The sequence below is a fragment of the Sipha flava genome, unplaced genomic scaffold (assembly GCF_003268045.1).
Source record: "Sipha flava isolate LNK unplaced genomic scaffold, YSA_version1 269_pilon_pilon, whole genome shotgun sequence".
Classification (NCBI taxonomy): Eukaryota; Metazoa; Arthropoda; class Insecta; order Hemiptera; family Aphididae; genus Sipha; species Sipha flava.
Genome location: NW_020272933.1, coordinates 182,112 through 199,466, shown reverse-complemented (window position 1 = coordinate 199,466; position 17,355 = coordinate 182,112). Strand labels below are relative to the sequence as shown.

The 17,355-nt window shown below is 29.8% G+C and overlaps 4 protein-coding genes across 7 annotated transcripts; all 4 read left to right on the top strand.

The window, feature by feature from the left end:
- Nucleotides 1-1,445: 1,445 nt before the first annotated feature.
- Nucleotides 1,446-4,896, top strand: LOC112685214. The gene is made up of 4 exons (XM_025557037.1): nt 1,446-2,568; nt 2,666-2,932; nt 3,266-3,738; nt 3,832-4,896. Exons 1-4 carry the CDS (start codon nt 1,446-1,448, stop codon nt 4,894-4,896), a joined length of 2,928 nt encoding a protein of 975 aa, XP_025412822.1.
- Nucleotides 4,897-5,207: 311 nt separating this feature from the next.
- On the top strand, nt 5,208-6,026 carry LOC112685213. The gene has a single exon (XM_025557036.1). It carries the CDS (start codon nt 5,208-5,210, stop codon nt 6,024-6,026), a length of 819 nt encoding a protein of 272 aa, XP_025412821.1.
- Nucleotides 6,027-6,651: 625 nt separating this feature from the next.
- LOC112685212 (craniofacial development protein 2-like) lies at nt 6,652-7,137 on the top strand. Its single transcript, XM_025557035.1, has one exon. It carries the CDS (start codon nt 6,652-6,654, stop codon nt 7,135-7,137), a length of 486 nt encoding a protein of 161 aa, XP_025412820.1.
- A 3,991-nt stretch (nt 7,138-11,128) lies between these two features.
- On the top strand, nt 11,129-17,087 carry LOC112685189. Of its 4 annotated transcripts, none has more exons than XR_003148769.1 (9): nt 11,129-11,256; nt 13,963-14,117; nt 14,192-14,873; nt 14,970-15,109; nt 15,168-15,255; nt 15,694-15,783; nt 15,846-16,053; nt 16,682-16,744; nt 16,917-16,947. XR_003148769.1 is itself a non-coding variant. In XM_025556998.1 (9 exons), exons 2-9 carry the CDS (start codon nt 14,007-14,009, stop codon nt 16,937-16,939), a joined length of 1,299 nt encoding a protein of 432 aa, XP_025412783.1. In that variant the 5' UTR covers nt 11,129-11,256; nt 13,963-14,006. The 4 variants fall into 4 exon arrangements, 3 of the variants coding, with proteins under 3 accessions (XP_025412783.1, XP_025412785.1, XP_025412782.1); XM_025556998.1 differs by having other exon boundaries at nt 15,846-15,947; nt 16,917-16,939; XM_025557000.1 differs by lacking the exon at nt 16,917-16,947 and having other exon boundaries at nt 16,682-16,745.
- Nucleotides 17,088-17,355: the final 268 nt, after the last annotated feature.

Below are 17,355 nucleotides of genomic sequence, written 5' to 3'. Positions count from 1 at the left end.
ATTCATAAATATGTTAAAACGAGAACAAGATCTGCAGGAGGCCAAAATGGAGCAGCAAACAGCTGGTGCACCTCAACAAAAAAAAAGGCGAAAGTATAAAAATTTGGACGAGCGGTTAATTGCTGTTGTAAAAGGATATGACGAAACCAATAACAATAAATATTTAAAATCAATAGCACATATTTTAGTATAAATTTTTTAATTCATTTTTTGTATTCCTTAAATGTATTAATATCTTTATGTAATTTATATTTTATATTATCATAATAAGTGTAATAATTTTTGACGAAAAACATACCATTTTAATATATTTTTAAAAATGTCTTGATTTTTGTATTCAGTAAATGTATTAATATCAATGTAACTTGTATAAAAAGGTTTACATTTTTAATTAATAGTTACGTGGGATATTTTGTCGGGGATATTTTTACGCGGGATATTTTGTCATAGAATATTTTGCCGGAGATATTTTGGTTTAGGGATATTTTATCGGGGATATTTTGACCGGGATATTTTGACGTGGAACCGCTGAAAACTATGTAATTTATTATGTGTACATCAATTCCAATAATTCCATTATAACCCGGGTTGCGTGTTTTTCTTTCCGAAAATACGTATAGTTTATCGTATTATTATTTATTTATAATTGAAGAATGATTGTGTACTCCTTATCTTGTATGTGATGGGTGTCCGCATAACCACTAAGACACAATCGGAGTGCACTTTCTGTTGTCATTTCATTTTTTTTTCATTTTAGAGTATTAGACAACTTATATTGGACTGTCTAGTTGTGCGATAACGAATCAATCCTCGACGTACTCTTGTTACGATTATATATGTATTTAACATTGTTTATCGGAAATCGCTCACAAAATATATTATTTCTAAATAATTAAAAAAGAAAAAAACAATTTTGATGTTAAAATGTTGATTTTTTTTTTAGTTTTTGTGTAGTTAACTTGTATTAATTGTACCTTAATATTTGATCTATACATATTTTATTTTAATACGAAAAATGTATCTGTGCATAAGCAAAAAAATATTTATAGTTTTAAAAAATAAATCCAAATTGAAAATTGTACGTTTAATATACTTTGTTTAATCGTGTACATAAAAAATGAAATATTTTTAAGGGGTTATGTTAAATAGAAAAAAAATGTATTTTTCTTCTTTAATTTGTATAGGGCCCATGAAAAAAATCTGCCCTGGGCCCCGCAAAATCTCCCGCCGGCACTGGCCACAATCTGACCGAGTCAGTCATTATCGAGTTAATCGCGCCGTCTCGAGTTTCGTTTGTTATTTTTATTTATACAATTTAATTTGTATTGGTTTAGTGTTTTCGTATTTTACTTTACCTACACACTGACCATAAATACTTTGTATTGTGTTATTATTGTGCAGTGTTCAGTATTGAATATTCTTTAATTTTTTCTGAATTTAGTATAATGCGGCGGAAATCTAACCTTAACAATCAGTGTAGTAAAAATGCACGACGTATGTGTGCTAATAAAACTCATGAATCGGAAGAACAAATTGCAGCAAGAAATGCAGCTCAACAAATCAGAACAGCAGAAATTCGCAGACAAGAGTCTCGAGAACAGCGTGATGAACGTCTACGACAAAATATATTGATAACAAGATCAGCGCGAGAACGGCACATAGCCACATTTAGAGAACTTGAAAGAGAGCGACAACAAACCAACCGTGCATTAACACGTGCATCATTCGTTCGCCTTGCGTTCGAATATGCACCAGACATCAATTACTCAACACATACTAAAATTATAATTGGTGCAATGGATAAAATATGCCAATATTGTCAAGCGTCAAAATTCCGCAATGAAACGATTGGTATGTGTTGTGCATCTGGAAAAGTTGTACTGGCACCTCCTCCTATTCCACCGGAACCTTTAAAATCATTTCTTGCTGGTGAATCAGACGATTCGAAATTATTTTTGCGTAAGATACGCAAATTCAATTCTTGCTTCCAAATGACGTCCTTTGGCGCAACTAAAATTTGCCTTCTCACATCTAATGGAAATAATTTTGTAACTACGTTCAAAATCCAAGGCCAAGTGTACCACAAGATTGGGTCATTAATGCCAATGCCTAATGATGATCCAAAGTTTCTCCAAATTTATTTTAAGGGCAGTTGTGAGGAACGCGTGACAACTCGATGCCTGCATAATTTCATCGAACAAGCAGAAGAGAGAGCAATTGTGGAATCTTTGGAAAACTTTTTTGAAAATTATAATCAACTTATCCAATTATTTAAAAGAGTATCGCCTCAATTAAGAAATGATAATTATCAAATTGTCATCAAAGCCGACAAAGTACCTTCAGGAAAACACGCTGGAAGGTTCAACGCGCCAACCGTAGATGAAGTTGCTGTTATTATGGTTGGTGATCCAGTTAACAACAGAGACCTCAAAATCATACGTCGAGACAGTACTGTTCATATAATTTCAGACCTTTATCGTTCGTATGACGCACTTCAGTATCCCCTAATATTCTGGCAAGGGCAGGATGAATATCACATCAACATAAAACAGCGTGATCCAATCACTGGTACGTTTAATAATCTATACTATTTAATAAATTATTTTGGTCATTTTAATTTCTTACTCTTAATTTTTATAACCATTTAATGACTCATTTTTTTTAGGTAATGAAATCAATAAAAAAGTTAGTTCAATGAACTACTACGCGCATCGATTGATGATTAGACTTAATCAAGATAATTATATCCTTCGATATCGTCAACTATTCCATCAATACGTTGTGGATATGTTTGCTAAGATCGAAAGTGAACGTTTACGGTATATTAGATACAACCAGGCTAAATTAAGATCAGATAAATACATCCATTTACGAGATGCTATCACCAGAAACATCGATGAAAATTTAAACGCCAATGACATTGGAACTGCATGTATTTTACCTTCAAGCTACATCGGCAGTCCACGGAGCATGCAGGAATACATACAAGATGCGATGACTTATGTACGTCATTACGGTCGACCTGATTTGTTTGTTACATTTACGTGTAATCCAAATTGGGAAGAAATAAAAAGTTTGTTATTACCAGGCCAACAATCAATACATCGTCACGATATCGTTACACGTGTGTTCAAACAAAAGTTAAAATCTTTAATTAATTTAATCGTAAAATATTCAGTTTTTGGTAACACACGTTGCTGGCTGTATTCTATTGAGTGGCAAAAGTGAGGTTTGCCTCATTCTCATATTTTGGTTTGGCTTGAAGATAAAATCCGTCCAGAAGAAATTGACCAAATAATTTCTGTCGAAATTCCGGATCCACTAACTGACTCAGAATTGTTTAATATTGTTACTAGTCACATGATCCACGGACTATGTGGTACTTTTAACATGACATCACCATGCATGGAAGAAGGAAGGTGTAAGAAACGTTTCCCGAAACCCTTTACCAATGATACTATTACGGAATTCGATGGTTATCCATTGTATCGCCGCAGAGACCCTGAGCATGGTGGTCACACATTTACAATGCGAAAGCCGAATTCTATAAATGAAGTTGAAATTGATAATCGGTGGGTATTTCCGTACTCACCATTGCTGTCAAAAGCGTATAAGGCTCATATTAATGTCGAGTTTTGCAGTTCCGTCAAATCCATTAAGTACATTTGTAAATATGTTAACAAAGGTAGTGATTTGGCCGTATTTGAAATACAAGATATAAACAAAAATGACGAAATAGTAAGATACCAAATGGGTAGATATATAAGCAGCAGCGAAGCTATCTGACGTATTTTCAGTTTTCCCATACATGAAAGAGAACCTTCTGTCCAGCATCTTGCAGTACATCTTGAAAACGATCAACGAGTATATTTTATCGAAGAAAATATTTTCCAAAGAGCATTTGAGACACCGAAAACGACACTAACTGAATTCTTTACATTATGTCAAAAATCTGATGTATTCGGCCAATTTGCAAAAACATTATTATATACCGATGTTCCACGCTATTTTACATGGAATAAAATAGGGAAAAAGTGGGAGCCCCGTAAGCAAGGAAAACCACATCCATCGATCCCAGGCATATTTAAAGCCAAGACATTGGGACGACTTTACACTGTACATCCTAAACAACGTGAATGCTTCTTTTTGCGTTTATTGCTGGTGATTATTCACGGACCAACATCTTTCGAATATTTGCGAACAGTGAACGATCGAGTGTTCAATACATATCAAGATGCATGTTGCGAGTTGCAACTAATGGAAGCAGATAATCATTGGGACTTGCCACTTGCTGATGCAGCGTTGACATTCACACCGAATAATATTCGTCAACTATTTGCAATAATTTTGACAACATGTTTTCCAACACAATCATCGACTCTGTGGGAAAAATATAAGAATTATATGACTGAAGACATATTGCATCGAATTAGACGAACAAATCAATGTCCAAATTTAGATTTCACACCAGAGATGTATAATGAAGTATTAGTGTTGTTCGAAGATTTATGTATTTTAATTTCAAATTTGCCACTTAGTCATCATGGAATGTCATCACCTGATCGCCCGGCTGCCGACTTAGTTAACACTGATTTGCAACGAGAAAAACAGTACAATGACGTCGATTTAGCTACAATTATTGTGAATAATGAGCCATTACTGACAGCTGAACAAAAAAATATTTATAATCGGATAATGCTGACCGTTGAAGCTGACCAAGGTGGGTTTTTTTTCTTAGACGCACCATGTGGAACAGGTAAGACATTCTTAATATCATTAATTCTTGCAAAGACACGTTCCCAACAGAAAATTGCTTTGGCAATTGCATCGTCGGGCATTGCTGCAACTTTGTTAGATGGTGGACGAACAGCACATTCAGTATTGAAGTTACCATAAGACATTCATAACAAACCAAATGCAATGTGTAACATTAAAAAAAAAAAAAGCGGAATGGCTGCAGTGTTGCAAAAGAGTGCAATAATAATTTGGGATGAGTGTACTATGACTCATAAACATTCACTTGAAGCATTTCATAGAACTATGCAAGATTTAAAAGTAACAATAAACTTTTCGGTGGTACTGTTTTACTACTGTCCGGTGATTTCCGGCAAACTACCAGTTATTCCTCACTCTACTTTTGCCAATGAGATCAACGCATGCATAAAACAATCGTTTTATGGACAAGTGTTGAGACACTTCGATTGACTATGAATATGCGAGTACAATTGCAAAATGATCCAACGGCACAAGTATTTTCAAAACAATTGCTGGATATTGGAAATGGTGAAATTGAGTTGCATCAAAATACAGAATACATAAAATTACCAGATATTTTCTGCACTGTTGTTGAAACGAGAAATGAACTAATTGAGAGTGTCTTTCCGGATATATTGAATTATTATTTAGATCACAATTGGCTCTGTAATTGTGCTATTTTGGCAGTAAGAAATGTTGATGTGAACGAAATTAACTTCCATATACAACAGATTTTGCCCGGTGATTTGATGTCTTTTAAATCAATCGACACAGTTATTGATGAAAACGAAACCGTAAACTTTCCAACTGAATTTTTGAATTCTCTGGATTTACCAGAAATGCCACCACACAACCTTCAATTGAAAATTGGTTCACCAATCATTCTTCTATGTAATTTAAACCCACCTCAATTATGTAACGGTACACGTTTAGTCATAAAAAAAATGACCGAAAATATTCTTGAAGCAACAATTTTGTCGGGAAAATTTAAAGGAGATATCGTCCTGTTGCCACGTATTCCACTGATGGGGTCGGAATCTCCAATACCGTTTAAAAGGCTCCAATTTCCGATTTGTTTAGCTTTTACGATGACCATAAATAAATCTCAAGGCCAAACAATGTCTATTTGCGGTTTGAATTTGGAAAACACATGTTTCTCACATGGACAGCTTTATGTTGCCTGCTCATGTGTAGGAAAACCATCAAATCTCTTCGTGTTAGCGAAAGACAGGTTAACCAGAAATGTTGTACACAAAGTAGTACTTAGATAATTTTTAGTTTTAATAATTTAATTTATATTTGTATATTTTTAATGTATATAGTATATTTTGTAAGTAGGTCACTGATTATAAACAATAATTTAATATAAGATGAATAAAATGTAAATTTAGAAAATATATATGTTGGTTTGTACTTAATTTCAACATTTAGATACTTTACCTATTATTTTTAAATTTTCTCATACATAATAACACTAATACATGGCCTACGAAAATGCCAAAAAACCTACTAATACGTGGGCAACGGCGTGTCGGGTCAGCTAGTATATATATATATATATATATATCATGAACATATAGCCGCTATTGTATATAACAAATATTATAAATTATAGGCTATAGCTATATGTAACAGGAAGATTCTGTGGATTTGATATAAGTATTATTTCGCAAACTCCTTCAGGGGAGCACTAACAGTGCGACGGGTATGGCGAACCCGGGGCCCCGAGCTCTGAACTGAACTGACTTTAATTAGTTGGTTCAGTTCTCCCTACCCTGATCTTAATTGATTGGGGCAGTCTGGCCCTCCAGATTGGGGGTTTGGCGACGGGCTAACAACCCGCCACTGTAAAAATATCTTGTTAAGAAACCAAAACAAAAGCCTCGGGACAGAGTTATGGATAATGAACATTGGAATCGGACCGGACAACATGGATTAAGGATTGGAACTTGGAATGTGAGAACGTTATACAAAGTAGGAGCCCTTCAAATGCCAACAGAAGTCGTAGAAAAATATAACATACACCTTATAGCGTTACAAGAAACTAGGTGGCCAAGAGAAGGAAGTATCACATCTGGCAATATGGTGTTTATGTACGGGGGAAACAAGAATAACAAACATGAAAACGGAGTAGGATTTATGATTCATAAAAGTACTATGCCGCAGATTAAACAGTTTATAGTAGTAAATGAGAGAATATGCTACTTACGAATAAATATGAAACATCATGATCTGGTAATAATTTGCACATACGCTCATACAGAAACGGCAGACGAAGAAATAAAAAATATCTTTTATGATTCATTAGAAAACACTTATGACTCTCTACCAAACCATTGTGTTAAGTTAATAATGGGAGACCTAAACGCCCAAATAGGATAGGAAGAAATATATAAAGCTGTTAGGGAAACATAGCCTTCACGAAAGAAGTAACAATAACGGGATAAAGCTAATAAATTTCGCTATAAGCAGAGGAATGAATATCAGTAGCACGCAGTTTCCCAGAAAGAATATATATAAACATACGTGGATATCACCAGGTGACAGATACACCAGCCAAATAGACCATGTACTAATAAATAATAGATACAAATCAAATATTACAAATGTTAAAACCTATAGAGGAGCAGATGTAGATTCGGACCATTATCTTGTAATTGGAGTCTTCAAGAGTAAAATGGCAGCAAAGTGGAATAATGAAAGAAAATCAAAAACAACTAGAAAATTTGACATCGAGAAGCTTAAAGAAGAAGAAATACGGAAAAATACCAGGAAACAGTAGAAGAAAAATTAAAATAAAAAAAAAGTTCTAGTATTGAAGAATTGGAGGACAAATGGAATATAGTTAAAGATTCAATAACAGAAACCGGGGAGAGCATAATACAATTCACACAAAGACTAAAAAAGAATAAATGGTTCAAAGAACGTTGTAGATAAGGAATCCAGGACCGTAACAATACTAAAATTAAAGCAATCCAGGTACCCACACCTGAAAACATCATTGAATTTGAGATTAAAAGGAAAGAAGTGTCAAGGCTAATCAGAAAAGAGAAAAGAATGTCAGAAAAAGCAAAGATTGAAGAAATCGAAAGGTATAAATACAATCCAAGAGAATTCTTTAAGAGGTGCAAGACAATTAAAGCTGGCTTCGTCCCGCCTATACTATCCCTAATAGATGAAAATGGTGCTCTGATATATGGTCCAGAAATCATAGTTAACAAATTCAAAGATTATTTCAAAGAATTACTAAATAAAATACCAGATAATGACAATAATGACAAAGAAACTAGAGTTTATTACACAGTAGACCAGGAAGTACTTGCCCCTAGCCTGGACGAAACAAAAGCGGCAATTCACACTCTGAAAAATAATAAGGCATCAGGGGAAGACAGGATTAACTCTGAATTTTGGAAGATAGGAGGCCAAGAAGTAGAAAAGGAACTACATTCGATAATTCTACAAATATGGGAAGAAGAAAGGCTTCCGGAAAACTGGAAAGAAACACTTATTTGCCCAATATTCAAAAAAGGAGATCGAAGAAAAGTAAAAAACTACAGGGGGATAACCCTATTAAATACAGGATACAAGGTTCTATCATTAATAATATTAAAACGATTAGAGAAATACGCCGAAGAAACTGTAGGTGAATACCAAAGTGGATTCAGAAAAGGAAGATCAACCACAGACCATATATTTGTAGTGAGACAATTAATGGAAAAGCATTATGAATACGCAAAAGACCTACATATGGTGTTTGTGGACTATAAACAGGCCTATGATACCGTGAACAGGGAAAAACTATGGGAGGTGCTCAAGACATTTGGGATCCCTTTGAAAATTATCAAAATGGTACAATTATGCAACAGTAAAACGTATAGCAAAGTTAAACTTGGGAATGAGGTGTCTATGGCTTTTTAAATCAAAAGTGGACTAAGACAAGGGGATGCCATTTCACCCATATTATTTAACATGGCCTTGGAAAGCGTGGTACTTGAAATATCAAACGGAGATGCCTGGTCACCTCACAGAGGACTACTACCCGCATACGCAGATGACAGTGGAACAGAAATCCAAATGAATCTGAAGAAATTAATGAAGGCAAGTAAAAATATGGGTCTTTTAGTAAATGAAGAGAAGACAAAATACATGGCAATAAGAAGAAAATCAGAGGATAGCTCCAACCTTAAAGTAGAAAATAAGGAATTCGAACAAGTTAAAGAATTTAAGTACCTTGGTGTAACTCTAAACAACAAAAATATTATGCACGAAGAAATTAATGTGAGGCTGAATACAGCAAATCGATGTTATTTTGCAATGGAGACGATATTTAAATCAAAATTGATATCAAAAAATGTCAAAGAAAAACTTTATATAAGTTACATAAGACCGGTATTGACGTATGCATGTGCCACATGGGCCACAACTACAGGTGATGAAGAAAAACTAAGTAGATTTGAAAGAAAAATCTTAAGAAGAATACATGGTCCAGTATTTAATACCGAAACCCAACAATGGGAATTAAGATCAAATGCACAACTCGAGAACCTATACAAAAGAGAAAATATTGTACAATACGTTAAAAGTATAAGAATGCAATGGGCTGGACATGTATGGCGTTTTGAAGGATGCCTGATAAAAGAAATAATGACTTGGACGCCAACAGGGAAAAGACCAAGAGGTAGACCCCGAAGAAGATGGATGGACAGCGTAAATGAAATATGGAATGCGGTAGGCCAAGAAGTTAGGACGAATTGGCAAATCATAGCGCAAGATAGAGAGAAATGGGAGGAGATAGTTTTGGCGGTAAAGATCCTCAATGGATCGTTAAGCCGGAAAAAAAAAAAAAATATTTTGCAAACAATAATTTTAGATTCATGATGAGTAGGCGTGGGTGGAACTAGGGGGTGGAAGACGGGAAGGAAGAATTTATTAATGACTGCTAGTTTGATATTTTTAACTTAGTTACTGAAAGTATTGAATTGGGATAAACTTAAAAATGAATTTTTAGATAGAAAGTCTACTGACAATTGATTTAAATTTAAATAGTTAGGTGAAAAGGAAGGAGAAGTGAATTGCCATTTTAAGTTTGGCGTATTATAATCACCTACTTAAATTATATTTTTAACGTAGGGATAGGAAATTAATAGATCATTAATATTATCGAACTTTTTATTGTATAACGTTATAGGTGGGCGAGGAGGAAAATAAGTATTACCTAAAATATAGTAAACGAAATTAATTTAATAACAAATAAATGTTCTACGGAATAGGGAGGTAGGGGTAACATACGAGAATAGTATTTATTATTTATTGCAATTAGCACACCACCACCTCTTGAACAATCACATATTGTATCACAAATGCTCTAAATAAATAATCTAAGCAGATGTGAATAATTAAAGTATAAATTTAATTTATTTTAACAATTTTCTTTTAAAATTGACAAACGATTAGAAATTTTACATTTTCATACGTGTTTTGTCGATCATCTGATGACTTTACGAACATTTTTCACATAGATCTACTTATAGTATTTTACAATATGACCTGTCGTATACGCCACGCAAAGGCCGTCAAAGAGTAAATATCAATACCTTTCGGTTAAAACTTATTAAATTCTCCTTTTGGTGACCACGATAACGAGTACAGGATAAGTACAGAAACATCTTGTTACTTTACATAAGTGTTTTATCACCACAAACGCTTTAGTACACACACTAGGATTTGATTCTCCCAATTTACTAGGAAAAAAATGACAAAACAAACATTTTATAGTTTAAAACCAAATTAGATTATAATAACTTCAAAGTCTCACAATAAAAGACACAATTTACTTTTAAATAAAAACTTGTTGTTAGCCGCGACACCCCGTAATCATTAATTTTTGCCTCGTATGTAATTTATTACGAACTATTAACTATATTAAGTTTCAAGCTATAATATTTTGTGATCATTCATATATGGAATAACAGACCGGTTTTTAATTTTTTCAAAAACATTGGTTTTGAAATTTGTATTTGAAAATAAATAAATTTGAAATTCAAGGATTTGTTTGTTATTATGTTAATGACACTGTAGAGGTTGGATTGGAGAGAATTTTTCTTTTGGACGTTGCGGTCAATGAATTTGGAAACTTCATTTTTATCTCTTATCAATGAGGAGAACTGACCTAAGCCCACAGAAAATTATTACTATTTTACCTTTACAGCATTTTTATTGTATAATTTTTTTATGCAATTAATTTTAATAGTTGCTCACACTGGATTCCACCTGATTTGGTCAGTTCAAGGCCGTTGGAAAATGAAAACAATCTGAAGGAACTTGTTGGTGCTTTTAAATTTTTCACAATTGTCAGATTTTTAATTTTAACAATAATAATTTTTAACGGTTTAAATTATTATTTTTTTTTTACTGTTTTTCTCATTATAATTTGCAAATAATACGTTTTTTAGAATATGTACGTTCGCTCCTCTGAATTGTTACCAACCTATACTTAAACAAGTAAGAAATTTGGTTTGATAGAAAAAAAAATTACAATAAACCAAAAATCTAACTTTTCTTACGGGTGCTTATGAATATAATTGTACCTACATGCTAGTATAATTTATTGAATATAAATTAAATCAATTACACTTTATTACTTTATTTTCCAGTTCAATTTCAATTATAATTTGTTTATCATTATTATGTTAACATTCATCAATTCAAAATTTTTATAAATTACAATTATTGTATGGTATATTTATTTAAAATTAAAAATGTTTCATAATTATTTAAGAATCATTTTAAATTTTAAGTTTTTTTCCTATATACTTAATGTTAAATATTGTTTGTGTATGTTATATGCATGTATTTTTATTTGTTTATCAATTAGTATTCAAATTGTCAGCTAATCAAAATAAATGTATTAATTCAATATATTTGATTTTATGAGAGTAATGATGAGGATAATTATTTGATCAGTTATGTATGGAATACCTATTTGGATATTATAGATATTAATTTATGATTTTAGTATTATAGAATATACCCAGAAGATTTTTGACAAGGGTGTCGAAAAAATATATTTCGAGGTACCCACCCACCCCAACCAGTAAAATCTGAGTTTAGGCATAGTATAACTCTTATTTTTAAGTGTTATTGGTTTTTTCTTACTAACAAAGATACTAAAAATAAATTTTTTTTTAAATAAATCTAATATTATTTTTCAATTTTCTAGGTATTAATTTATAATTTTATATAGCATAATTTTTGGGATTGAACCTTACTACTTATTCTCATGTGACGCTTTAATTCTAGGGTAAACATAATTAGTATGCTGATTTGGATAACTGAAAAATTGGTTAGAATTAAATTAAACAAATATTCATACCAGTTCACACAAGACTAGTCATCCATCAATTCTCTGAGAGATGTCAGTCGACCCCCCCCCCCCCTCCCGTATGTGCACCACTGATTATACTCATTAATTGAAATTTATTAATTATCGTATCATCTATATTTTTATCCAAATACATTATTTTTATCATTAAGTATGGCCTACCTTTAAATTTGTTTAGATATCTTATTTTTATAATTTTTCTATATGTTTGATGGTTTTAACATATTGGTTTTAGAGATAAATTTTTATTAAGCCTATATTTGTGTAATTTTGAGTTGTTTTTCGCGATTTACTTTACCAAAAAAATATGCAGTTATAAATGTATTATATTTTTTAAATATTGTTTCTATATTCATCTTTTTAGAAATATAGTTGTTATTCGAGGAAATAAAAAAAATAACAAAACTTCTTCCATATTATTTAACCTTTTTTTATTTCTATTTAGTATTCTATAAATTTGTAATGTTAAAAATGAGAATTATGTAGTGTAATAATTTAATAAAATTAATTAATTGAGTACCATAAAATATATTAAATAAATGTAATTTTTGTTTTCTTATTTTTAGTAAAACATAAGTAAATAACTTTTATTAATCCTGATAAAATAAAAAATTCTGTTAAAAATATAAAAATTTATGTCAATAAAATTGTTTGATTCATTTATTTTTCACATTGTAAAATTTCTATTATTTTTAATAATTTTAAATATTTAATAAATTAATACAATTTCAAAACATTTTAGTGTTAACTTTTATTTAGTTTTTATAAGTTTTCATTTATAAATGTATTAATTTATGCTAGTGTATACTGTATATTATAATTATATAGGATGTTAGCTGTATTCCTTAACGACCTTCATTAATTTTAATCCGTTTTTCTTGGAATTCTACAACTCTTAATCATATTTTTATTATTTGTTGAGTCAATGAACTAAGTGATATAGGCAGTTATTTATTATTTCATATTAATTATTATTATTTTACTATTTAGTAAGACATAATTTTACATAATATAATTACAAATCTGTTTTATATAATATTTAAAGAATAAATTATTCATTTGATTTTAAATAATTTTGAACAAATGTATATGTATATAAATATTGTTTATTTATATATTTTTAATTGATCGTTTAAGTTATTTGTATAATAAGAGGTTTAATGACATTTTTTTAGGTTGTTTAAAGAAACACAAATAATTTGATTTTACTTGTTTATTATAATAACCAAACGAGTGAAATATGTATTATTAAACTAATTTTAGTGTTTTTGGTTATAATTAAAAATATATATTATATCATCACGGATGTAACATAAAAAAAATATTTGTAGGTGTTATGAAGATTATTGTCCAAAAATATGACCGTCACAATTTAAAATAAACTATTTACATACTGAGCTATTTTTAGGTGTAAATTTGTAAATGGCAGGTCAAAAATAAAACACTACCTACTTATAAACCCTATGACAACTGAAAACTAATTTTATAATTTATCACAAATTAAAGATACTATTTTTATAAAATCACCTGTTGATTTGTTTTCATAAAGTATTATTATTTTTAATTTTGGCACTAACTCATGATATTTTTTTCCTTATTTGTTTCATTAAAGAATAGTAATTAAAATATTATGTATATTTTTAAAAAACGATTGTTTAATAATTAAATATTAAGTTCTTATTATAAATAAGTATAAATTTAAGTTTCAATACCTAATTTTTTTCTGAATATTAATATTGAAAAAGTAGGAATAAAATAAAACTAATTTATCTAAGGTTTTGATTTATTTTAAATGTAGTGAATAAATATATCATTATTGTTTTCAGTCAGACAAAACATCAATCGAAATGCTGGTGAGTCATTATCAATAATGTCAGAGTACCGAAAACAATCTAGGATCTCGGTGATGCAAATGTTTCACGAGCTCAAACAACAATTTCCAACCGTTCCTGATCAAGTTGTTTCTGATTGTATACTTAAGGTAAGAAAGTTAGTCAGTTGTTAAAATCAACAAGTTTATTTACAATTATTAATTATTAAGTTTTCTTGTTTTAGCATTCAATTAATCGAGAAGCTTGTGTATCAAATCTAAAGAACATTCAAAAAAATTACGTTCAACAAACTTATCCATCTGACATTGTTGATAAAATGGCTAACAGACCAAAGTCTCTTGAAATGCAACAAAATAATCTTTCTTTACCCAAATTACAGTTTTCAAATGCACCACCAACATTAAATGATACCAAGGATGTAATGAACTCAAGTAGAAGTGATTCAATTAATACTAAAATTTTAGATATAGATTTTAATTTAAATAGATGCCAGTGTTCATCTATTTCAGCCCCATCAACACCTTTACAACTGCCCCAAGAAGAACACAGACACAAATCTAGTCTTTCATTGGATTCTGTGTCATTTGTTGATTCACAATGTCGGCCATTTACTTCTGTAAGTCTGACACTAAGAAAACCCACCAAAGATCCTTTACCTCCTTTAGATTTATCAACGGGAGGAGGATCTGAGCTCACGTATACAGCTTGTTCTTTTGATCCTACAACTGATCCAAAAAACTGCTATCAATCAAGACTTCATATAAGTATTGATCCTGAAGGTGAAACTACTGTAACTACATCTCGTATTATGGTATCACCAACAAATATTAAACCTCTTAATCGGATAGCTGAAAGTCAAATTCCTGGTTCAATTCAAACTGACAATATTTTACCTAAAATTAAAAGTAAGGATTTATTTTCAACCTTTACTTTTATATATATTACTTACATATTTAAATAGTTATTTATGTATTATTATTTAAATTATAAAAAATTTTTAGTGGTAATTAATGCTCAACTAGAAAGAAAACGAAAATTGGCTTCAGAATTATCAATAGAAAGACAAAGATTAGAAATTATGAAAAAAAATGTGATTATGATGGAAGAAGATATTGCCAGAAGACGTTCATATTCCAGAAAAGTTTGTTGTGTAAATTATAATTTTGCTTATGTTTTTAAGTTTTTTTTATTTGATTTAGATTGAACGTTTAAGAAATGATATTGAACTTTTACGATTAGAATGTCATAAATTAACTCTTCAAGTAGACACAGGGACAGGAAATCAAGGTAGGTTAAAATAATTGTTGATATAATGAAAGTATGTTAAATGTTTTATAATATTATCTAAAATAAACTGAATAATTAAACTATAGTAATATGATAGCAATAATAGTTCCTTAAAACATTAAAATTATGTTAAATTTTATTAATTTTGGATTATATCTTTTATCTAATTAAAGTTTATACAATGATTATAATAATATATGGTGTAAAACATCCATCAGTGACATTCGTATATCTTTACTTACACTTTACGTTTTTTTCTGTCATCATTATGAATTATCTGGTGATATTATTTATGTAATTGGTGATTATTTTGAAGTTTGTAATAAAAGATGTTTGATATTGCTCTCTCAATTAAAATTTTATGTTAGATATAATATAGTTTATATTCTTTTTTTAATAGTATTTAAATGTTTTAATATTTTTATTATTTTATTATAGTTATATTGGATGAAACAAATGATAAATTTTATAATCAAATTTATACTGGCCAAAAAATTTCTTTTGGGAAAATGCACAATGATTATCAAGGTTAGTCATTAATAGTTAAATTTTAAGTTTATTAATCATCATGTGCCTATTATATTTTGTAGAACATTTAGAAAGTCAAAACTGGGTTTGTCCTATGTGCACATTCCAAAATCATCCAATATTGCCAAGATGTGAACAGTGTGATATGGCTCGTTTTGATTTAGGTACAACGTCAGTCATGAACAGCAATATACCCTTGTGTACCAAATTAACCTCGAATCTAACAAGGCCATGCTTAACATAAATGTGATATTTTTACTATGTTTTATGGTGAGAATTTTAACATAACTAACATGTTTATTTTTTATTAGTACAAAAACATTAAATTGTGACTGAGATTTTGTGAAAAAATGGTGTTTTATTTAAATATATTTAGTTTCAACATTTCATGGCTTCTTATATAAAATGCAGTTTTTTTAAAAATCCTTTTAATTTTTTAGTGCTTTTAAATTATGTGTCTATTAAAATTTTAAAATCTGAATTTTATAGAGATTACATAATTGGTTTGATAAAGTGTGAATTTTTCTTTAATACTTAAAAATTATTTGTTTTATCTGTTACATAAACCAGTGTTTCTGTAACTTAAACTATGAAGCCGTTATGTTCGATGCTTGTAATACTTGTAAAGCGTTGTTATGTTCTTATTTTGTGTTATCCTACAGTATATTAAAAAATGTTCTAAGCCATAAGTTCATTGTTTTAAATTTTGATATTATATTTGGGAGTTGCATGACAAATAGATTCGAGAAACCCTGTTCAATATTACATTTGTAAGATATAATTAATTTTCAATTTCTAAAATGATTTTACGTTAATTGTGTACATTTCATGTATCTGTGGATATTCAAATATTTTTGTATGTAATATTAATTTAATATAATATAAAATTATTTTTTAGGAAAACCTCAGCCTTATTTTGACAATATTCATGTAAGAGTTACTCATCGCATAAATCATCAAAGTAAGTTGATACATAGTTAAAGAAGATATACAAATATTGTATAACATTTTTTGTTTCTTAAAGTGAAAGTGATGATGTGTTTCCACATTTATTACATTTAAAAAAACTTTAAGTTTGTATTTTTGTATTAAAAACTAAATATTAATTATAAAAAAATTTTGTTTCTGTGCAGGAAAAACTACTAGTTTGTATTGAAGTATTTTGGATTATTATGTGTTAATGGTGCAGACAACAGCAACCTCAATTATAGTTTATTTGATGCAATTAAATTACACATTAATATCATATTATACATTAAGTACTTGGCTAACTTTTATATTTAAGTTAATTTGAGAGCCCTTGTAATTTTTTATTTTAATGTGCATTATATTCATCTATATGTTATATGAATACAATATATTTTTTGTATGCTAATGTTTCAATACTTTTTATACAAGTCAAAATTAAATGTTATAAAGGTATTTAACTATATATGTGGTTTTATGTATAAGATTGAAGGAATCATATTATAGATATTTTTATTAAATTTGATGAAATATTTTTTTTTACCAAAATTGTAACTTAATGTTTATAGATATTAATCAATGCAAAACTAGTTTCTTTATTTTCTT